Genomic DNA, 23049 nt, shown 5'->3' with positions numbered 1-23049 from the left:
TATACTTTTGTTGGAATAAAACCTTATTTATAATATTTTTCAACATTATTGCGTGTTCTATTAGGACTTGATTACAGCCGTCAAACGGACAATCTATGACAGGACGGGCCAGCCCGTCTAATACCCGTCCTTTGGCGAGGTGAGGCAGCTGGAAATCTCCAACTTAATCTGAAGTAGGTTGCGAGGGTCTACTTACAAAAAAATAAAAATAAATAAATAAAAGTAAAAAATTATTATAATTAATTAAAAAATCATTTTATAAATAAATATTCATAAAAAATATCAATTGCTGACATGGAGTCGGACAAATCAGTCATTTCCGTCAACATTTTCTGGTGCTACTATTTACGGTGACATATCATCATTCCCACAAAATATAACTAAAAATCAAAGTTACTACACATAAAACCAAACTTTTAATACTTAGTACATCAAACTCAAAATGGGACGTCAATTTAGCAGACCATGTTTAAGACATTTGTCATAAATTTACTTCCTCATATATTGTAACTTGCCATGACCACCCATATTCGTTTTTGTACTTAAAACTAACAAGAAACACAATTAGAGTAAAAGGTAAATAAATATATAATCTAAAATTCAACTCTCGTTCTTTATTGAATTTCATTTATCCATTCGAAAATACACGATTTCTGATTACCATGAATATATTTTTTTCGATTCACTAAAATCTTCGAAATGGCCAGGCATGTGATCAAGATAGAAGCCATCGATCTTCACTTTATACGTATAGACGGTGTCGAGGGGAACCCAGCTCGAGTTATACACTTCAAAGCTGGCGTACTTGTTTAGCCACCAGAACTTACATTCGATAGCAGGATACGGGGTGATAATATCAGAGCGATAGAAACTGATCTCATCGGCTGCGGTGTAGAGAAGACTAACATTTCCCCAGTCATAATCTCTCGAATTACAATGGTATATTAGTGTAAAATTGTTGGTTGGGATAGCATAGTATACGTATATCCGAACCAGTACAGGAACACTGCTTGCTACAATTTGTTGGATAAAAAATCTTGATAAAATTATGATGAAAATTGCAGAAATTAGGGTTTGAAATATGGCTGTTGAAGAAACCCTACTTTCGATTGGTTTTTTCATGGTTAAGGATCGGATGTGTTTTCTTTGATGGTTGTGGTGTGAGGAAAATTGGTTGGTTTTATAGTGTGAATTATATCAATTCAATTCTTGAAATCCTACATAAATTATCTTTACTTACTTTGTTTAGTGGAATAAAATATTGCTTTGATTCAATTCTTGAAATCCTACATAAATAATCTATACTTACTTTGGTTAGTGGAATAAAATAATTCCTTTGATTCAATTCTTGAAATCCTATATAAGTTATATATATATACTTACAATTTGGTTGGTTAAATGAAAAATTAAATTATGAGCATACATATTATAGTAGTATAAAGTAAAGGAAAATTGCAATCTCTCTCACGTAAATTTACCATGTTATTTTTATCTTTCATATTGTTGAATTTCAATTTTAATCCGTCATATCTTAAATTTTTTGTATTCTTTCAATATGGAGCTGATGTGGTACATACATGGTAGCACTGACCTAATGTCAACATAACACTCAGGTGTGTAGAATGACTCATCAACAGTAACGGTTAAAAAAATAAGTAAATAGTCAAATATTGTAAGATACATAACTAAAAGTCATTTATACTATTAATTGAAGTTAAACCTTTTGAACTAACTAACTTTTGATATAATGGTTAAGCTAATTTCTTTTCCATAAATCGAAAAATACCCTTTTAGTTTCAAAAAGTTATATATCATATTTCGCTTCTCTCTTTTCATCACATCTTATTTTCTACTACTTTAATTTAAAAAATTAATTGATTTCATTTTTTAAATAAAATACTACTTTCTTCATTTTTTTGGAAAGCACACGCATGATATGTGCAACAAACCACTAGTATATACAAAGTTTGAAAGTTTAGGCATTTGGTGGTGTGATTTATGAAATCATTTGATTTTTACAAAAATTCAATTATCAACATAGAAAACAAATCTTTTCTATTTAATAAAAATATCATTAAAAAATATTTTTATAAATTTGTAATTTATTCATTACTATCATATTTCATCCATTCTCCAAAATAAAGATTCACAATTATCTCTACAATTACAAATACATTTAATATAGTTGCATCATATATTTTTTTTAAAAAAATCATGTATTATTAAAATAATAATGACAAACCATAACAAAATGATAACATATATTTTAGTTTTATGTGTAAAAAAATAACCAAACAAAAAATTAATTACCAAGAAAAATCCAATTATCCAAGTGCAAAACGTGTGCACATGGTACTAGCAACTATAATGCGGCTAGTAATATAAGTAATTTGAAAAATAATAATATTTTAACAATATTGATTTGTATATGTCATGGGAAATCAATAATACGGCAATGTGGAAGTAAGATAATTATTAAAGTAGGTATCTTAGGATACGGGATTACGAATCTATATTTTTTAGACGGGTCGATTTGGTTCATACAAACAGTAAAAAATAATATTTTTTAATGTGTTAGGTCGAGAAAGAGTTATATCTCACAAAATTAGTAAGAGATATATTTAATGTGTTATATCTCATAGAAGTTTTTGTGAAGTTATTAAATTTTTTTTTATTAGTTAGAGATATATTTAAAAATATGGCTAAGATAACCTTAATATCATTCTCCACGCAACCATGTCTTTGGGAAGCATTCAAGTTAAATCAAAGTCCATACATGACACTAGATAATTTCAAAGAATAAGTCGAGGAAAGAAAGTCGTCAGATTTTCAAGTTGACTCATACGGAATCCTAGGGATAAGAGGACGATTATGTAAGCCAGATATCGACAATCTTTAACAAGAAATTATGTCAAAGGCGTATAAGTCAAAATTCTCAGTCTATCCTGACAGTATGAAGATGTATAGGGAGTTGAAAGAAAGTTTCTAGTGAAACAGAATGAAAAGAGATGTCTCTGAGTTTATTTCTAAGTGCCAAGTATGGCAACAAGTGAAAGCTGAGTACCAACGATCGGAAGGATTACTGCAACCGTTAGAAATCCTAAAATGGAAATGAAAACATATTTTCATGGATTTCGTAGTAAGTTTGCTAAAGTCAAGACAGAGTCATGACGAGAAATAGGTAATCATAGATAGACTCACAAAATATGTGCACTTCCTTCTCGTCCGCATGAATTACAATCTTGACGAGTTGGCTACTTTATTTATGGATAACATTGTGCGGCTATATGGAGTGCCTGCAAGCTTCTTGTCGGATAAAGATCCAATATTTATGTTACATTTTTGGAAGAGCTTTCAAGAATTCATGAGAACAAAAGTTACTCTAATACGGTTTATCACCCTCAAACTGATGGCCAAACAAAGAGAACGATTCAAATCTTAAAGCATATGATGAGTAGGGGTGAGCAAGATTTCGGTCAAACCGAATTAACCGACCGAACCGAGCCAATTCGGAAATTCGGTTCGGTTTTCAAAATTTAAAAAATTCGGTTATGTCGGTTAATTCGGTTCGATTATGGTTTTCAAAATTCTGAAATCAGTTAACCGATATAATAAATACTATTATTTAATAAATTTTTATTATTTATCAATTTTATATATATTTAAATTTTAAATTTTAAAATCAACCATAATTCTAATCTAATTCTAAACGTCTTGGTTTTCTCGTTCTCACTTCTCTATTATCCACTCTCGACTTCATCCACCGCCCACCCATCTCTCGTCACCGGTCGAGACGCCGTCCGCCCATGTTATGTTATTTTATAAAAAAAAACATGTATTAATTGCGTTCGGTTCGGTTTTCATCGGTTATGAAAATTAATTCGGTCGGTTCGATTATGGATAAATATTTCGGTTCGGTTATGGCTAATTCGGCTCGGTCGGTAACCTAACTGACCGAATGCTCACTCTTAATGCTGAAAGCATGTGCCTTAGATTTCAGTAGTAATTGGAGTGAACATCTATCATTGGTAAAGTTTGCTTACAATAACAGTTATAACAGCAGTATTGGAATTGCTTAATATGAATCCCTTTATGGATGGAAGTGTTGATCACCATTGTACTGGGACGAAATAGGGGAGATATCCATAACTGGGCCAGAACTAATCCAAGCGACAGTGGACAAAGTGTTCATCATCAAAGACATACTCAAGACTACACAAGACCGGCAAAAGAGTTTATCTGATTTAAAGAAGAGGTTAATGGAATTCACAGTTGTTGAAAAAGTTTATATAAGGGTCTCAACGATGAAAGGAGTCGTCCAATTCAGTAAAATAGAAAATTGAATCATCGGTACGTAAAACCATTCGAAATTATGGAGAGAGTGTGGACATTGACTTACAGACCAGCATTGCCGTCAAATTATGGAAAAATTATTTTTAAAAACTTACAAAATACAACCACTAAAATTTATAAATCGGGAGATTTTTAGGGCAGGTCGGAAAAAAAAAAGATCAGACACAATTTTGGCCATAAAATAAGGGGAAAATTAGTTAACTCTATAAAACATTATAAATATTTGTGATTAGGTGTATGCCATAGAGAAATTCATTCGAATTTTCAAATAAATCACGAATAATAATTTCATCCAAAGTACGAGGAAATCGATTTACGAATCATATATGGTAACTGAACTTTATATACATAAATTCTTCAAGAAAAAATTATTTAACGGGAGATGATTAGTCATATCCCCACAAGTTAATTTAATCTATAACTTTTGTTCAAATATTTTTTATTCATAACCGATCAATTAAAACAAAGATCAATTAAATATTAATTTTAAAAAATATATATATTCATCAAAATTCTTGTGAAATAGCCTATGAGTTTAGCATATTTTGTTGAGATTCTGACTTGAACTTAACTTATCCTCAAACCCTAGCTCAATGAAAAAGATTGTGCTCTGATACAATACTAAGAGTGGGACTTAAACCTAACTCAACCCCAAAAACTATCTCAATGAGAAAAGATTGTCCAAATCTATATATGTAATTCTCGAGAATTTTATCCAACTGATGACAACTACATATTTAATACCAAAATCTAATGAGTTTGGAACTATATCTCGAGTTTAAAGCTCAATTATGACAACATAGCAAAAAAAATTCTCTGTCATCCACCTACCAACATATCTTGGTGCAAGGTTGTGATCTTTGATTACCCAATTCTATCAGACAAGAAATCAATGCAAACCAACAAAATAATAAATACTGAACTAACAAATAAGCATTTTATGATAATATTATCGCCCCAACACACACATGAAGGAAATCAATTATAGCTTCAGACCAGATCCAAGGATAAGTGACCTTATCTCACTGTCCGAATATTTATGATAAGAACATGCATTATGCTGTCGTGGTACACAAATAATTCAACCAATCAAGGACAAATCCCCACATGACTAACAGAAGTATAGGAATCAGTCCTTTCTTCTACCAACATATATTTTTTTAAAAAAAAAATTCTTATTCTTAAAAGAAAAAAAAAACAACAATTTGGACAACACTTTCAACTATGATCACTTGATTCAGTGTTTCTGGAGGATTTTTATGTTTCATAAGTTGTGATGAATTGAATCCAAGATTGAAAATAATCCTTCCTAGTTTAAGACAATATCAACCCCTGCAAGCACCAACTTCGACCGATAGCTAGCTGATATATTCACTCGCTGACACGAATCATGGGATATGCATATATTACACAAAAATGGCAGCATGGTTCTAGGCAGGATTTTCGAATTTCAGGTCTGTGTATCAAGGTTCGATGGTTTTGTCCAGCCATTCATTCTCAGCAGCGATCCTGCCTGAGCCACGGCCCATTCTCCCGAATGAGCCTACTGCTGATAGACCCTTGAAGCTACTACTTCCTTCGCTTAAATTCCGGGATCTCCAAGACTTTCTCGGCTTAGAGGAGTTAACATCACTGTCCACATCATTATCAGGTTTAACCTTAGCAACGACCAATTTGACTATGTTGCTCCGGCAAAATGGACAAACAGGTACAGAAGGGGATGAGGCTGTTGGATTTGGCTTGTTGTGGCAGCACAAGGCTAGAGTGCATTGAGCGCACATGCGATGACCACATTCTCGAACCTCTATGGTGCATGCTTGATCAAAACATATGAAGCAAAGATCGGTATCATTTGCCTGCATGAAATAGTCAAATTGAATCCTATCATTCCTCGGAACTAATATATAATGGCCAGTATCCACGATAAAAACTATTACAAGGTATAATGATGTGTACTATATAATTTAAATCTTTTAAACAAGACAACAATCATGACACAATTTGATCATAGTCCCACATAGAAGTCAACTGATAAGACAAATACTGCTCCTCAAAACAAATATTGAACCAAGAAGCACCAATTCTATGACATTGGCTCGGAAATTGAAGCATACAATAATTTAAAACTATAGGAAAGTTTTTGAACTGCATCCAATGCGGCGAGCAAAGAGGAAAAAATCATTTATTTATCCTTTAAATTTATAAGATATTAATCGAAGCGCGCAAGTAATCAACAAACTTTACACATTACAAGCTTCTGGACTAATGTATCAACAAATGTAATGAAAGGAACAAAATAGAAAGAAATGGTCTTGGTTGAATGACGCATAAAGTAATCAAAAAGGAAAATAAGTTTCCAGAGTAAAAAATCACTCTTGAAGAGACAATAAAAAGTACCTCAGATAAAAGGTCATCAACCACAGAGTCTGATCCTGATGGAGATGAAAGTGAGTGTGGACTTCCCTTTAAGATGGCCTTTTCCCTCTCCTTGTTTGCCTCCGTTAAAGCACGTTCGAGCAGAGCTTTTGCATCTTGATTAAGCTCACTTATGAACTTCAATGGTGATGGCCAGACAATAGGCTCGGCAGATGAAGTATTCAGCAAAGCAGCACACGCACCGTGGTGATGTCTTAAAGCTACCATATATGGTATTCTCCTAAACCATGTAAGAACCACTAAAGCTAGAATATTCTACTAAAAAAAGTCTTGAAAATCGAGGATTCACGATTATAATCTAAATTTCTGCAAGATTGACAAAAAAATAGATTTCTTTTTTGCTTCACAATTGTAAACAGAGATAAAAAAAAAAAAAAAAAAAATTGATNGATTAGGAAAATAAATCTATGAAATGAAAGGTTACTAAATCGCGTAATGTTCTCATATAATGAAATTTAACATCCAGAACACAAAAAGTGATGCCATGCAGATCACATAAAACATCTGAGCAAGATTTAACTATAAATATGAAAATTATTGAAAATTGCAGCAAAGAATATCCAACCTAATCCATGCAGACTGGCTACAAGTCCAACAAAACTTAGGGAAGTAAAAAAATACCCCGATTCATCTTGTTGAAGTCGATCAGCGCCCCAGGCCAGCAATTCTGAGATGCAATCAAGAGAACCGCTTCTTGCAGCCAAATGAAGAGGAGTACTGCCTGGAAAGCTGTTAAATGGTAGAACCAACTATCAACTGCAAGATTAAGTAATTCTCAAACAACCAAAAAACAGAGTAATAATTTGTGACAGCAATATACCCATATCCACCAGTTGAAGCACAAACAAGGGCTCCATTGTGCAACAATAAATGGACACATTCAGGTAGTCTTCTTCGGGCTGCCAAGTGCAATGGTGTTGCTCCTTTGCGGTCTCTAATGTTTACAAAACGCGTAAATCCCCTATAATTTGGGTTCAAAATGTGGGATTTATATATGCACATGATGCAGGATAATAAATAAACGGCCTCTTTTAGATATCTCAAAGTCGATATTGAAAAAAGCTTACCAAGAAGCAGCAACTTGCCCCTCGCGGGAGGCCGAAAGAATGGCTTGAAGGCAATCAGAGTGACCATAGTAAGCAGCATAGTGCAAGCAAGTTCTCCCATTGACTGAATCAAACATTAAAATCTGTCACCAAAATCCCAAGTTAATGAGGCCGGAAACTTGTAAATGCATAGAAGATGTTTGTTAGACATACATACATTGGCACCAGCTTCAATTAGCTTTTTAACACAGGAAATCTTGCCATGCATTGCAGCCAACATCAACGGAGTCTACACAAATCAAAATCACCAAAGATCCAATACTAAGTCGTCAATATATAAATAATCCCATAAAAAGAACAAATAGACAAACCAATCTACGAAAAAATTAGCAAAGAAACAAACTAAAAATCCAAACATTCATGTACTACGCATACACAAAAAGTAATAAGAGGCACCTGCTTATGTCGATTCAATAAATCCGGCTTTACCGCTCGATCCAGAATCCAAGAAAGAATCTGAAATCAACTCACAAAATAAGAGCCCATACTCAAACAAAAGATCCAAAGAACACTCAGAAAACATCCACAAACATAAATTTCCAAGAATCCTACCTCGATCTGTCCATTGGCTGCAGCAATATGCAAAGTTGAGTAGCGATCATACACTGTGGTTCGATGAATAAGACTCGAATCCCATTTCGAAACTTCCTCTAAAGTCTCCAAATCCCCCAACTGCACTGCACTAAACAGCTCCCGCTCTTCGTTAGTTCTGCAACTCAACCCCTGGCCCATTACTCTGTGTTTCAAGAAACCCCGGAACTATATAAGAACAGAGCACCGCCACTCTGAGACGGGCACCACCGTGGAGAGGTGGTTGTCGCAGGAGGAATGGAGGGAAGGATGCAAATGTTGGGTAGTCGTTCGTATATATTTGGAGAGTTGGAGTTCGGGCTGCCCGGGAAGGTGCCATGGGAAGAAATGTGTAACGGGCAGCTGACCGTATTAGAAGGTGATCATGGCAACGGGCAGCAGTTAGATTCCCGAAATAAAGTACTAAAAATTGATGTTTAATGAAAGTTGATAAAGAATTAAAATAAATAAGATATTATATCTCCTTTTTTTTAAAAAAAATTTAATTCATTTTCAATCCCTTTTTAAACTGTGTATCGCTATGATCAAACAAATAATTTCAACAATTTTAAAGTATAATGGTGAAATGAGTATATTATAATTTGTAAGTACATTAACGAGATTTTTAAAGTTTGTTGTACTAATAAATCAAATAATTTACTGGATTTGGTTTCAGTTTTTTGGAACCGAACCAAAAGGAAAATTCGTTTTTGAACTATACACTTACGAATTTGATATCGATAAATCGAAGAGTCTAGAAATTCATTTCAGTCAATTGAATCTTTTCGAATGATTTTCACGTTTTTGGACTATGCGCTTGAAACTGTGATCGTTATCTTGATTTGCTCTATAGAAAATTTGCTACATAGTGTATTTACTTTTGCAAGTCAATATCAATTATATTTATTATTTTAAATAAACAAATAAATTATTTTAAATAAATTAGTGATTTTAGTCAAACACCAAATTTTGCAAATGGGAAAGTCAACGCTTTTAAGGCGAGTGACTCGCACAAGTTTTTTCTCTTCTAGTGGGTAATTAAATCATATTTCAATTTTCAANATATAAAAATAATAATATATATTTGCAAGTAGGATTTGGCATATTATTTGATTATCCATTTTAGTTGAAATTGAAATATAAACTTTAATGTTACCTAACTTAAATCTTCCTTTTGACCGGAGCGTTGCGCATGCAATAAATTTTTAGGTGTGAAATAACAAGACAAGATAAATGTGATCATGTATTAAAGTATATTGACTCAAAGATCATAACTTAAGAATGATTCAAATGATTTCTTTAATTAAATCCTTCCTACTATGATGTCTTAAACATGTTGTTAAGATAAAAATGACGGATTTTATTTTAAAAATTTGTCTCATCATTAATTTTAAAATGTGTTATATTTTTTTGTATGTTTGTCGGATTCATTAAACTATGTTACGTATAATTTACTATATAACGCATATACCATAAACAATAATAATAAAGATGATTGATCACCGACATTATTTGATCCATGTGAGCTAAACATGAATCTAAAATGCAGGAATTAAAATGTAATTTTATTACTCAAACTTTCAATATTTTACATGTCTTATCATTCTTCAAATATTTATCATTGGGTTCACCATCTTACAGTCTTGATCACCAACTAATTCTAATAATTTACATTTGAATAGTCATGTCACATAAGGGATAATCTAATAGGGTGGGAATGGCCATTGACTAAACCACTTTTATATATCAAATATTAATAAAAGAAATTCAAAAGAAAGGTAAAATATCATAAATACATCTATCACATTGTGCATAATTCTCGATCATCCTTCATATATATAATATAACATATTGTCAATTTTTCATCAACTAATTAAATAAATTTAATTAAATGACTCATATATATTGTATATTTATCACTAATCATCACAATTATTATATAAATTAATAAATTAAACAAATTTTTTTATTTAATTTTCAATTAATTTGTTAATAATTAATTTCTTGTAAAACTTATTCTACTATATAACTAAAATCATATTATAATTATTTTTTTTATAAGAAAATATTCATAGTTTTACTAAAAATTATTTAATGGTGAATTAGTCAAATTTTCATAAAATTTCAATTTAATCCAANGATTTGAAACATAAAATTATAAATCGTCAACCAAACCTAACTTTAACATTTTCAAAAATAACTTAATCCTAACATCATCTCAAAAACCTCTTAAAATCATCATAAGTCATAAAATCTTAAAAGTACGTAAACCGTTAGCATAAATCATAAACGTAAGTGCAGAAAAACTAGCGCTGGTCCTCGGGTTGTGTGCACCTTCAGTCCAGCTAGTTCAACCATCAAGTTCTCTATTAACATCCACATCATGCTCACATGCATCGATCACACCTAGTGAGTCTATTGACTCAGCAAACCTTAACCATGATAACAAGTAATACATATACATTCACATGCAACAGTGAAAATAGTTTTACTTAAAATAGCTTTTCATGAACACGCATAGTTTAAACATTTTTCCTTTCATAATATACATTTTCCTTTTCATCATATACATATACGTTTTCATTTTATTTAATTCGGATCGTTAATTGTGACTTTCGTATCAGCTGAATGTCGATGGATGCATCTACGTGTAACCACAGTACTGGGCGGCGGGGACATCAGCGACACTCTCATCAGTCAACTAATCATTGGCCTTACATATCATCATATCATGTCGATGGAAATACGATCGTCGGGCTCTCTCTGAGGCCTTCTCCCGTAAACGGGCTCCCTCTAGGTCCTTTTCCCTCACGATATCTCCAATCTAATCATCGTATCATCGTATTAGTCACAATCACTTCACCTCCTCCAACGTTTCATATTTTCATCAGTTATAAAAATTTATGCACATATATATAAATCATTTTTCTTTTTAAACAAGCTTGTAACAACTAGGTCTAAGAAGAGGAGGAATTTGGTTTTCATGATGCTTAATGAAATTCTATTATTATCATTTGGTGTTATTTGTTATTTATCGTGTGGAGTAATAGATGAATACATAGCAAGGGCAACCGTTGAGTTGGGGTTTCAAGTGTGGAGGAAGTGAGCAGATGATCAAGTATAGTAGTGATATAATTTGTTTTGTTACTAACTTGCTTCGTTTTTGTGTAGGTAGCAAAGATTTGAGGACAAAACTTTTTGAAGAAGGAGAGTATCACATGAATCTGACCAGGCGTCGCGAGCTAACAATTGAAAAGAAATTCAAAGAAGCTCATCAAGGATTCATGGCAAGCTACCAAGAGCATACCAATTAAGTTTAGGACCATTATAATGTCATTCAAGTGTTGAAGGACAAAAAAGAAGCATCTAGGCCGAGCAAGACGCACCCCAGCGAGCATTTTTACCTTATTTTCGAGTTTTAAAAGATATTTTACCATGTTTTTTATTAGTATACCTTGTAAGTTGGATCATTGACATAATTTTGAATATTGTTATCAATTTTGTGAGTTTTTGTCTCAAATTTCAAAAGCTTTTGTTCAAACAACAAAATCAAAATTATCAAAGATCCAATCTTTGTAGCGTTTGTCGGTTGTTTTCACACGGATTGTCAAAGACGAGTTCTTTGGAAGTTCGTTTGAATTTCAATTGTTCTATATCGTGTTCTTTGTTACTAAGTTTTTCATAGTTTAGGCATGAATATCACAAACAATTTATTTGTTTCAAAAAGATCGGGACAACACACCGATTCTTTTTTTTTTAATCGGGGGCGTGACTTCGTTTTAGATCACGTTTGAAAAATCACATCACTCAATATATACAAAATGATATGACTCATTGGAATTATTCATCATTATCATGCTGGAAGATTGATCGAACCATAATAATTGAGTTTCTTTATAATTTTAAAATATTTAAATTACACAATCATTACGCGCTTACGCGCTAACTTTGAAAATACTCGTCTATCAAACTAATGGTGCTGTGAACGATCCTTTTTGAGAATTTTAAGTATAACTGCGACTTGAGTATTGTATTTTCTGTACCCTCCGCCGTATGAAAGATTACACCTTTTTCCCCCGGTGGAACTCATAGGTTCCCTGCAGTAAAAATTCCCAAAAGAGCTGAAGAAATCCCTAAATTCGAACCCCAAATCACATGAAACCCTCGATTCGTCCCTCAATTCCCTTACCTAAACTCAGAACCATCGTCCCTGAAACCACCCACCACCTCCAACAAGATGATGACGATAATCTTCTGTCGATGCTAAACGACATCATACGGAGCAAACAGAGCTGGACAATTTCTTTGAACAACCCCTTCGTCTCCACTCGCCTGAATCCGACTCACATCGAGAGACTTATCCTCCAAAATGTTCATGATTCCAGGTTAGTTCTCCGTTTCTTCAACTTTCTTGGACTTCACAGGAGCTTCCACCATTCCACGAAGTCGTTTTGCTTGCTGATTCACTCGTTGGCACATTCGAAACTTTACTGGCCGGCATCGTCGCTTCTGCAGACCCTTTTGCAGATTAATGGGGAGCCCAGGTCCGTTTTTCGGGAATTGTTTGATTCTTACAGAGGATTCGATTTTTATTCGGTTTATGTGTTCGATTTACTGGTTCAGAGTTATCTTCAGGGTAGAAGAGTTTTGGATTCTGTGCTGATCGTAAGATTGATGAAGGAGTGCGGTTTGTTTCCGGAGGTGAGGACTTTGAGTGCAGTGTTGAATGGGTTGATTAGGATAAGACAGTGTGATATGGTGCTCGGTTTATTTGATGAGTTTTTTGCGGGTTCTCGGCTTGAGCCGGATGTTTACGTGTATACTGCTGTGGTAAGAAGCCTGTGTGAGTTGAAGGATTGCGATAAAGCAAAGGAAATGGTGAGTTGGGTGGAGAAGAAGGGATTCAGATTGAATGTGGTCACTTATAATGTGTTGATTAATGGGCTTTGTAAAAGTGGGAGAGCGTGGGAGGCAATTGAGATTAAAAAACGGCTGGGGCTCATGGATTTGAGAGCTGATGTTATTACTTATTGCACGATGGCTCTTGGGTTCTGCAGAGAGGAAGAATTTGTGATTGCACGGGATTTGGTCGATGAGATGGCTGCGTATGGTATTGTCCCAAGTGTGGAGGCTTTATCGAGTGTTGTCGATGGGTTGAGAAGAAAAGTGGGCATTGACGTTGCTTATGACTTGCTTCATAAGGTGTCGAAACTTGGGGTGGTGCCTAATTTATATGTTTGTAATGCCATGATTCATTCTTTATGTAAAGATGAGAGGTTCGATGCAGCGGAAATGATTTTCATAAAGATGAAGGAAATGGGGTTGGTAATAAATGATATTACTTATAACATTATCATTAATTCGTTATGCAAAAGAGGAAAATTGGAAGAAGCCGTTCTGTTTCGTGACAAAATGTTTGATGCCGGAATAACGCCAACCATTTACTCCTATAATATGTTAATTGATGGGTCGTGTAAGTTGGCGAAACTGAATCAAGCCGAGTCTCTTTTTGTTGAGATGAATGAGAAAGGACTGGTACCCGACATTGTGACATATACATCACTAATCGACGGCTTTTGCAAGCAAAAAGGAATGAATAAGGCACTCCGGATATATCATGAGATGACAGGCAAAGGGATTTCACCAAATGTTCGTACATACACAGCACTTATTTATGGTCTCTGTAATTCAAATATGATAGCTGAAGCAAGCATGATGTTTGATGTGATGGTAAAAATGAATGTTGCTCCAAATGAGGTAACATACAATGTTTTGATAGAAGGTAACTGTAAAGTGGGTAACGTTACTAGGGCCTTCGAGTTGCTTGATGACATGATAAATAAGGGCCTCAGACCGGATACATATACTTATCGGCCACTGATCTCTGGGCTTTGTTCTACTGGTAGGGTATCTGAAGCGAAAGAATTCATGGATGACCTTCAGATGAAACATCACAAGCTAAACGAGTTGTGCTATTCTGCACTTTTACATGGTTATTGTGAGGAAGGAAGATTGAAAGATGCGTTGAGCGTTTGTGGAGAGATGGGGGAAAGAGGTATCTTCGTGGATCTTGTATGTTATTCTACGCTGATTGATGGGTTTCTGAGTCAGCAAGATGCAAAAGGATTGATAAATACTTTAAAGGAGATTTATGACAAGGGATTGAAGCCAGATAATGTTGTTTATACCAACATCATTGATATGTATGGAAAGGCTGGTAATCTTGAGATGGCTCTGGGCCATTGGGATGTAATGCTCACCGAAGGGCTTTCCCCAAATGTCGTTACATATACCGTGATGATAAATACTCTATGTAAGGCAGGATCTGCGGAGAAGGCGGAGATTCTTTGCAAAGAAATGCTGATAAATGGCATACTACCTAATGAGATCACATACGGATGCTTTCTTGATCATCTTACTAAAGGAGGGAACATGGAAGAAGCTAGGCAGTTGCATACTGCAATGGTTAAAGGGTGTCTTGCCAACACCATCACTTACAATATTCTAATTCGAGGCTTTTGCAAATTAGGCCGTATCGAGGAAGCTGCTCGAATCATAGTTGAGATGACCAATAATGGTATATCTCCCGATCACATAAGTTACTCGACTCTTATCTATGAACATTGTAGGATGGGTGACTTGAGAGGAGCGTTCCGATTATGGGATATCATGCTAAACCGGGGTCTGAAACCTGATTCGATTGCTTACAACTTCTTGATTTATAGATGTTGTATAGCTCGAGAAATGGACAAAGCTTCTAAACTGCATGGTAGTATGGTGAAAAGAGGTCTAAAGCTAACTCAGACAACCAGTGCTTATCTAATTTGAAGTCACCATTTTCCAAGAACCCCAAGCAATTGTAAGATAAAGTTTCGAAACTAATTATTTTAGATTAATCTAACTGTTTGTAACATAGAATAGAGTAGAAAAGGAGCTGCCTACAATGCAGGACTTGCGACGGGGAGAGCCATTTCGGGACGAAATCTTGTCCAGGGTTATGCAAGATGGTAATGGAACCTTAAAATGTCAACTTCTCATTTTGGTTTTGTATCTGTAGACTTTGTATTAATTATTCATTGACGATTCATTGGAATAAAATGACGACACACTCTAAACATTTTATTACGACACACTCTAAACATGCTTCCGATGTTTTTTAGGTTAAGAAGTTATGCCAATTATTTTAGTTAAGAAGTTATGCCAATTATTTAGGACAAAGTAACGAGTCAGAAACAGGATTCACATTCTTTTTCAGTCTCATAATCCTGTTTGTCTGCAAATTTTTGTAAATTGAGAAATGGGGAACCAAGGTTTCAAGTCATCTCAATAACCACATAGGTCGGACTACCGATTTTGACCAGATTTGAACTCATGTGGAATACAAGGACATCAACAAGCACATAAAAGTTTTTCATTGCGCATTAGCAATCACATAAGGAGGCTTAATTCAGTTTGGAGGATACAATCAGCAACTTACAACAAGAAAACCAAAAGCAAATTCGTGGAAGCCTGCATTTTTGACAAACTGCAATGATGAAAGCCAATAAATCAGATTACATTTCTGAAAAATTGACGCCAATCCAATGATTGATATCGTCCCCAACCACCATTTGTAATATAAATCCCACAAAATAAAATCAAAATCACGGAATTGGTTCTGAAGTAACGCCAAGAATACAGAATAAAACTTCAGCAACACACCAATATCATAGCTTAGACAGTATCCATAGTTCCACAAACTATTAACAGCTCCCGAGTAAAGTAAAATCATACTTCACTGCAACCCTAGAGATGCCTTTAGTTTGCACGACTTTTGAAGACTTCAAGGTCCATCTCAGACGGATCGGTTGCTTGAAGCTCTATCTGAATGCCATCTAATTCCCTCTTGAACCTGTCCTTGGAGCTAGCATAGATCATTTTGTTACGGACCCTCGCAGTATCAGGGGACCTAGGCATGAATATAGGAAAAGGAATGGGTACAAGTAAGATAACAAAATGAATAAATAGTTGGGGATCGTCATTCATCATGTGAAAAGGGACGCAAAATTACCACGCAATAAAGAAAATCCTGCTCTTTGGGACATTCTCTTTGGTAAGAAATTCAAAGTCAAAGACCGCGTATCTGCACTCATCAGCAGGAAGGAATGTAATGAAGTCATCATAAGTTTGACCAGGTTCACCGAGCTTTTCCACCATAACCTGTTTTTGCTTTTCCTCGATCTTATAGACAATGAAGCGGTGTGTCCTTTTAGTTTTCAATTCCATAAATTTTAGTTTGCAATCATCATGCACTGCCATTCCGGATGCTGAATTAGCCTGTGTATACAAAATAAGATTCATCTTAACATTATCCTCACATCTAGATAGCACAATAACTTTACATTTCCCATTCAAATATATGGACAACTGGATGTAAAGGCAAAGGGGAATGGAGAAAAACGGTGAGATGAAACAGAGAGGATGGAGTCTCGCAAACCAAAACAGAAAAACGAAGAATAGACACATTTTGGAAGGGAAAACAAAAACTCACTATTGCATAGTAAAACTTGTAAGGAACTAAATCTGGACAATTGTGAAATTTTGGCTCACCAAACTAGATGCAATTGTGTTGAACAATGGTTTTTCAACTAAATTTGAATTTCCTCTGTATCAACACTGCCGAAGGTTGCCACCGAGAACTCTTTATAAACAACAAACGTAAAGGGGCCTATATACTATTTGGTATGTTGGGTAGCTGACTCAGATCATTTGGTACGTGTGGCAACTACCTGACTCAGATCTTCTGACCTAACTGTTTAAGAGGTATAAGATGTTTTACAAAGACATCGTTCATCGATTTTTACTATTTTTTAATCAGGAGATTTTTTTGCTGATAGGTGTCGATTTAACGTGTTTAACTATGTCATGTTGAGTCCATTATTGCATCGTTTATGTTGTTTCGAGTCCGTTTTAACGTTTATTTATTGTTTATGCATATTTGTCACTGCTCATGTGAATTTATTAATTTGTAGGTAAAAGTGGCAAAAGTTGAGGCTCGGAGGTGGCGGAATGCAGAACTTGGCAAAACAAGTCGCGCTAGGGCGGTCAAAAAATATCACCCAACACGAATGGACGGAATCCTAATACTTGGACAACACAAGGCGCGCTAGGCAGTCAAAAATTACCGCCCCAACACGAAACATGGGGCTGGACAGAACAAGTCGCGCTAGACCGGTCAAAATTACCACCCTAGCACGACGCGGAGATAGAAACAAATTTGCGCGGATTTGTTAGGGCCAGGAAGAAAAGAAGTTGCGGACTTTATTAACATAAGAAATAAAACCTAGGAAGCCGCCGCAATCATCAACCGCCAAGGAGAGAAATCCAGAAACGTGAAAGAAAGGAGGAGTCATGAAGAAGGAACAAGAACCGCAAACACTCGTTTGTCTCTTTTCTACTTATTTTCTCTTTCTTTTTGTTAGGAATGAGGGGATCCTACCCATAGACATCTATGTCATGATTGGATTTAAAGATTGGATTTTATTCTTGAGAATACTTGATTATGTTATTGTGTTTTATTCCATCTTTGGATCATAATCAACTTCGAAGTGTTTTTATATGTTACAATTGAGACCGACAAAAGATTTTATAATATGGTGTGGTAACATAATCCATGGATCAACAACTTGTATAAATATATGAGGTTGGATAAATGTTGATAGTCATAGTCCAATAAATGAAAGCTAGAGGAACGGTTCATTAATGCGATTGCAGTTGTTAAATAACACAAAGACGCTAATTTACTGCATTTTGTTAATTAGATTAATATAGCTCGACAAAGTATATTGATATATTATAGAATCTCGTCAAAAGTATGACTTAAGAATTGAAATTCAATCATTAGAGAAGATTAAGAGATAAGTGAAATGAGATCTTGACGATTGTTTGTTTATTACTTTAATTTAAATTATTAATATTGTATTCGTTTCATCTCTTTATTTGAATTTCAATTTAGTTTATTAATTCATCCACTTTTAGTTTTAGTTAACAAAAAAATTGTACTTGAGATAAATTTGTCACATATCAATCTCTATAAGTCGATACTCATACTTGGTACACTTTATTAAAACTTGACCCGTACATTTGTTGTAATATCGTGCAGCTTGGAAATATTTAATAGTAATAAATTAAAGTGTGAGAAAATCTAGATCATTTGTCAATATATTAAAAGTATTTTCCGTATGATTTAATATAGTACAAGGCCCCATTTCCTGAATGAACTCAGACAATTGAAGGTGCTCTGTTATACAAGACAATAACGTGAAATGCAAGTTCCTAAATTAAGGTTTCTAATGGCTTTCGGTATTGTAAGGTGTACCTCTTCCATTCACACCATCATCTTTTCTCTGAAACTGCCACAAAGTTTGACCAGATAAATTACAAAAATCTATGATATAATCAATTCCAGGCCCAGACCGAAATCATTTCGCTAACAAAGTATTACCATTTTATTGCAGTAATAACAACTTTCCAGCTGAAAATAGGATCCATAAACATTAAACTTAATAAGAATAATCCATTCCAAGATCGATCAACACAAACTTCAGTCATCGCAGAATCCAAGCATAAACTAATGAAAAATAGCAAATCAGGTCTGAAAATCTCGATAAATTAAAAAAAAAAAATCAAACCAATCACAAAAAAATTCATAGTTGCAGGCATCTTATTAAGCAGATCGTGAACATCGCAAATCAGAAGAAGACTAAAAGTAACCGACTGAGTAAACACCGTTAAATATTAATTAAAATTTTAAAAAAAAATAAATGAAAAAAAAAGTAAAAGCAAGGATAAAGAACATGTACCATCGTTGCGAGCTTCGATCGGAGAAGATGGAGGGAATTCGGACAACAGAACCTGAAACGAAAGGATTTAGGGCTGAATAAAGCCGCGTCTGTTGTGGAGGAGATTTAGTTAGGGAATATATAAAAAATGGTTTAATCGATATGAAGTAAAATCGAAAATCAAATCAAAAAATCATTATATTATTATATAAAATATAACCAAAAAAATAAAATTTTAAATATAAAAAATAATTTTTAAATGAAAAAAAAATCAAAATTTGTTTTTAAAAAATAAAAATATGTGAACATGTCGGACTAGTTTTGACCGATCAAACAGTTTTTCAGTACTTTTCGGACTAGATATGTGATCGATTCACGGTCGAACCAATTGATCCGATCCAGTTTTCAAAACATTGGTTGAGATTACAAAAGTCGCGATGGTAGATATGGAAATATATATTGACCAAGACATCAACTCTATGTCACCGTCCGAAGTTATACATTATTAATTTATTCATAATTTATTTATCTATTATCATGTTTATTTGATCATATTATTTATCAATCTATTAATTATTTATTCTAAATCAATCAAATCGTTCAATATAAATTACAACATTAAATAAATAATATTATTAATATTTTAGTAATTATCAAAACAAAAAATAATATTTAATTATTTTATGTCAAATTTAATCATTCAAATCAAACAAACTATTATTTATCAATCAAATCGAATATTATATTAACTATTATTTTTTATTTTTTTAATATTAGGCGAGTCTCATGAGGCCATCTCCAACCCATTGCACCATATTCTGCACTACATTTTGCGCTACATTAGTGTTACACCAAAATCATCTCCAACCCATTGCACTACATTTCGCATTACAATAGAATATTCTCAGAATATTCTTTTTTATTTCAACATTAATATTTATATTTCCTAATAAATATTTATAATTTGATAATACGATAATAATTAAATCTTACAATTTATATATTAAAATTGGGATTAATTATTTCACATAAAATATTAAATTATTTGAATTAATTATGTCATATAAAAAAATTTAATCAAAATATTCTTTGAAAAAAATATACAAGTCATTGGAAGTAAAAAAAAACACGAACATTTAATATTAAAAGAATAATACAACACAAACACAACATTAAATATTCGAAGAACTATATTGTTCCCACAAAATGCTCAATTAATGCATTTCTTAGTTCATAGTGAGCATCTCTATTTTTTATTTTTTTATAACGAACGAGAAATTCTTGAAATCTTGCATTTTCGTCATTGACCACCATTTCAACGTCTGGAGTCGGTGCTTCCATTGCATCTTGAATCGGTGCACTAAGATCACGTTCATCTTCAATAATCATGTTGTGCACGATAATGCAAGCTTTCATTATGTAATGTAAATCGTTTTTACGCCAAGACCATGCTGGAGATGCCACGATCGCAAATCGAGATTAAAGAACATTAAATGCACGCTCCACATCTTTTTTGCATGACTATTGTTTCATAACAAAATATCTCTTTTTCGGTCCAAGTGGGTCATGAATAGTTTGCACAATAGTTGACCACTTTGGGTAGATACCATCGGCTAAGTAATAGCCAGTATCATATTCATTTCCACAGATAGTATAATGAGCAGGTGGAGCAATGCCTTGAGCCAAATCGAAAAACAAAGTAGATGCCTCCAAAACATTGATGTCATTATTTGAACCAAGCATACCAAAATACGCATATCATATCCAAAGATCATAATCGGCCACTGCATCTAAAATAACTGTTTGTGACCCACTACGACCTGTATATTGTCCAGCCCAAGCAGTAGGACAATTTTTTCATTTCCAATGCATACAATCGAGACTTCCCAACATCCCCGGGAAGCCTCGTTGTTTACCAATATATAAGAGTCGAGCAACATCATTGGCATTTGGAGATCGCAAGTACTGGTTTGCAAAAACTTTCACCACTGCTCGGCAAAAGTGTTGCAAGCATTTAATCACAGTTGACTCTCCTATTTTGATGTATTCATCCGCCGCATCCGCAGGTAAGCCGTATGTTAATAATCGAATTGCAACTGTTGTTTTTTGATTAGTTGATAGCCCAAGTCGTCCCAAACCATCACTCCGTTGTATATAATAGCTATCATGATTTTTGACAGCATCAACGATACGAAGAAATAGATTATGGGACATCTTAAATCGTCGTCGAAAATAACCTTCATGAAATTTGGGATTCTCAGAGAAATAGTCATTGAACAAATTACGATCGGCTATTTCTTTATCGTGACGAATTACAACATGACCAGGAATTGATCCTCTTCTCGTGCCTTCGTTAACTTGTTGATTGATATAGGCATGCATCATCATTTGCGTGTATGAATATGACTAACAATTGCTCCTTGAATTTCTTTTTCAATGTCTTCAGCATCGTTAACCAAATAATTGGTTATTTCATCTTCATTATCAGACAATGAAGACGAACCTGAAGAAGAATTCATTTTTTTTTGGTTGTGTTGTTAATTGTTTACAATAACATATAACCTTATATAAAAGTTTTAAAGATAATATGGATAAGATTTTCTATCTGCTGAAATCTCATCTACATGAAATCTCATCCAATGGATAAATTTGATAGATAAGATTTCAACGTATGATATAAATGGAAATATCATCAAACGGATAGCACCAAATATTTTAAGGATGAGATAGGATTTTGTAGATAATTCAAATCAAATTCATATTTTCAAGGATAACACCAAATATTTCAAGGATGAGATAAGATTTTGTAGACAAAATTTTAATGGAAATCTCATCAAACGGAAATAATTTGTAGATAAAATTTTAATGGATATCATCCAACAGATGATATATGGATGAGATCTCAATGGATGAGATCTATTAAAATCCCATCCAAAGGTCACCATTTCCTTTACATATTTCAAGGGATAACTCTAAATATTATAAATAAGCATGTATCTATTCATAAACATATCTAACACAACTACAAGCATCTTATATTGAGAGTGATGGATGAAAGTTCAAGAAAGAACTACACTGTTGACGAAGATAAGTTCTTGTGTCATATTTATTTTGATATTTCGCATGATCCCATAATAGGTATATAAACCAATCGAGAGGTCAACTTTGGTCTCTGGTTGCAGAGAAGTACAACAAAGAAAAAAGAAGTGATTTACATCCGCGTCCTCAAAGATCAATTGAGAAACGCATTGGAAGCATACTCACTTGTGTTGCACATTTGAGAGGATGTGTTAGACAAATTGAAAATCTCAATCCGAGTGGTGCATCGGAACAAGATATCGTGAGTTATTTTTTAAAAAATAAATTTACAAGTCATTAATAATCAAAATTTTCTAATTAATTTTTTATACTTTTATGCAGATGAATAGCGCAAAAGTATTGTATGTGCAAGAGAGTAAAGATAACAAAGCATTTTCATTCGATCAAATGTGGAATATTGTTAAGGATTGTGAAAAAATTTCAGGAGACAAAATTCCTTCGACAAAGAAATCTAGAATGCGTGCTACTAATCTAGATACATCACAATCTGATACTCCAGTTGAATAATCGCCCCAATCAGGTTCACCCATATTCTCTACATTTCCACTAAATTTAAGTGATGACAATATCGGTGACAGCTCTCAAAGACTAATTGGAGTGAAAAAAGCCAAATTAAAGAAGAAAAAAGATGAAGACATTTCTCAAATTCAACGTACAATGGAAGA

General features: G+C 33.8%; 4 protein-coding genes across 6 annotated transcripts; 1 reads left to right on the top strand and 3 right to left on the bottom strand.

The window, feature by feature from the left end:
• Positions 1–5329: 5329 nt before the first annotated feature.
• On the bottom strand, positions 5330–8740 carry LOC140978625 (putative E3 ubiquitin-protein ligase XBAT31). Its single transcript, XM_073443806.1, has 8 exons — positions 8448–8740; positions 8292–8351; positions 8053–8124; positions 7857–7978; positions 7610–7750; positions 7411–7518; positions 6751–7009; positions 5330–6209 (listed from the first exon to the last, which is right to left on the bottom strand). The coding sequence occupies exons 1-8, from the start codon at positions 8625–8627 to the stop codon at positions 5817–5819; spliced, it is 1335 nt and encodes a 444-aa protein (XP_073299907.1). The 5' UTR covers positions 8628–8740; the 3' UTR covers positions 5330–5816.
• A 3716-nt stretch (positions 8741–12456) lies between these two features.
• LOC140979541 (uncharacterized) lies at positions 12457–15575 on the top strand. 2 transcript variants are annotated; one of them, XM_073444983.1, is made up of 2 exons: positions 12878–13009; positions 13101–15575. In XM_073444983.1, the coding sequence occupies exon 2, from the start codon at positions 13140–13142 to the stop codon at positions 15291–15293; it is 2154 nt and encodes a 717-aa protein (XP_073301084.1). In that variant the 5' UTR covers positions 12878–13009; positions 13101–13139; the 3' UTR covers positions 15294–15575. The 2 variants fall into 2 exon arrangements, with proteins under 2 accessions (XP_073301083.1, XP_073301084.1); XM_073444982.1 differs by having other exon boundaries at positions 12457–15575.
• A 279-nt stretch (positions 15576–15854) lies between these two features.
• On the bottom strand, positions 15855–19448 carry LOC140979540 (actin-depolymerizing factor 3). Of its 2 annotated transcripts, XM_073444980.1 has the most exons (4): positions 19307–19428; positions 18823–18856; positions 16516–16781; positions 15855–16413 (listed from the first exon to the last, which is right to left on the bottom strand). In XM_073444980.1, exons 2-4 carry the CDS (start codon positions 18829–18831, stop codon positions 16263–16265), a joined length of 426 nt encoding a protein of 141 aa, XP_073301081.1. In that variant the 5' UTR covers positions 18832–18856; positions 19307–19428; the 3' UTR covers positions 15855–16262. The 2 variants fall into 2 exon arrangements, with proteins under 2 accessions (XP_073301081.1, XP_073301082.1); XM_073444981.1 differs by lacking the exon at positions 18823–18856 and having other exon boundaries at positions 19307–19448.
• A 1025-nt stretch (positions 19449–20473) lies between these two features.
• On the bottom strand, positions 20474–21673 carry LOC140979103 (uncharacterized). Its single transcript, XM_073444453.1, has 3 exons — positions 21160–21673; positions 20893–20961; positions 20474–20736 (listed from the first exon to the last, which is right to left on the bottom strand). Exons 1-3 carry the CDS (start codon positions 21671–21673, stop codon positions 20474–20476), a joined length of 846 nt encoding a protein of 281 aa, XP_073300554.1.
• Between the last annotated feature and the right edge of the window lie 1376 nt (positions 21674–23049).

The sequence above is a fragment of the Primulina huaijiensis genome, chromosome 6 (genome assembly GCF_012295235.1).
Source record: "Primulina huaijiensis isolate GDHJ02 chromosome 6, ASM1229523v2, whole genome shotgun sequence".
NCBI classification, from domain to species: Eukaryota; Viridiplantae; Streptophyta; class Magnoliopsida; order Lamiales; family Gesneriaceae; genus Primulina; species Primulina huaijiensis.
The sequence above is the reverse complement of the archived record's forward strand: the minus strand, read 5'-3'. Positions and strand labels throughout refer to the sequence as shown.

Coding starts and splice junctions, on each gene's coding strand:
- LOC140978625 (XM_073443806.1), bottom strand. CDS start 8,627: ATGGGCCAGGGGTTGAGTTGCAGAACTAACGAAGAGCGGGAGCTGTTT. Junction 8,125..8,291: donor TATTGAATCGACATAAGCAG/GTGCCTCTTATT, acceptor TGATTTGTGTAG/ACTCCGTTGATGTTGGCTGC. Junction 7,519..7,609: donor GCTTCAACTGGTGGATATGG/GTATATTGCTGT, acceptor ACCATTTAACAG/CTTTCCAGGCAGTACTCCTC.
- LOC140979541 (XM_073444982.1), top strand. CDS start 12,621: ATGAAACCCTCGATTCGTCCCTCAATTCCCTTACCTAAACTCAGAACC.
- LOC140979540 (XM_073444980.1), bottom strand. Junction 16,414..16,515: donor AGGATTTTCTTTATTGCGTG/GTAATTTTGCGT, acceptor ATTCATGCCTAG/GTCCCCTGATACTGCGAGGG.
- LOC140979103 (XM_073444453.1), bottom strand. CDS start 21,673: ATGATGATGCATGCCTATATCAATCAACAAGTTAACGAAGGCACGAGA. Junction 20,962..21,159: donor GATGTTGGGAAGTCTCGATT/GTATGCATTGGA, acceptor ATTTGGCTCAAG/GCATTGCTCCACCTGCTCAT. Junction 20,737..20,892: donor TGGCTATTACTTAGCCGATG/GTATCTACCCAA, acceptor TGGCATCTCCAG/CATGGTCTTGGCGTAAAAAC.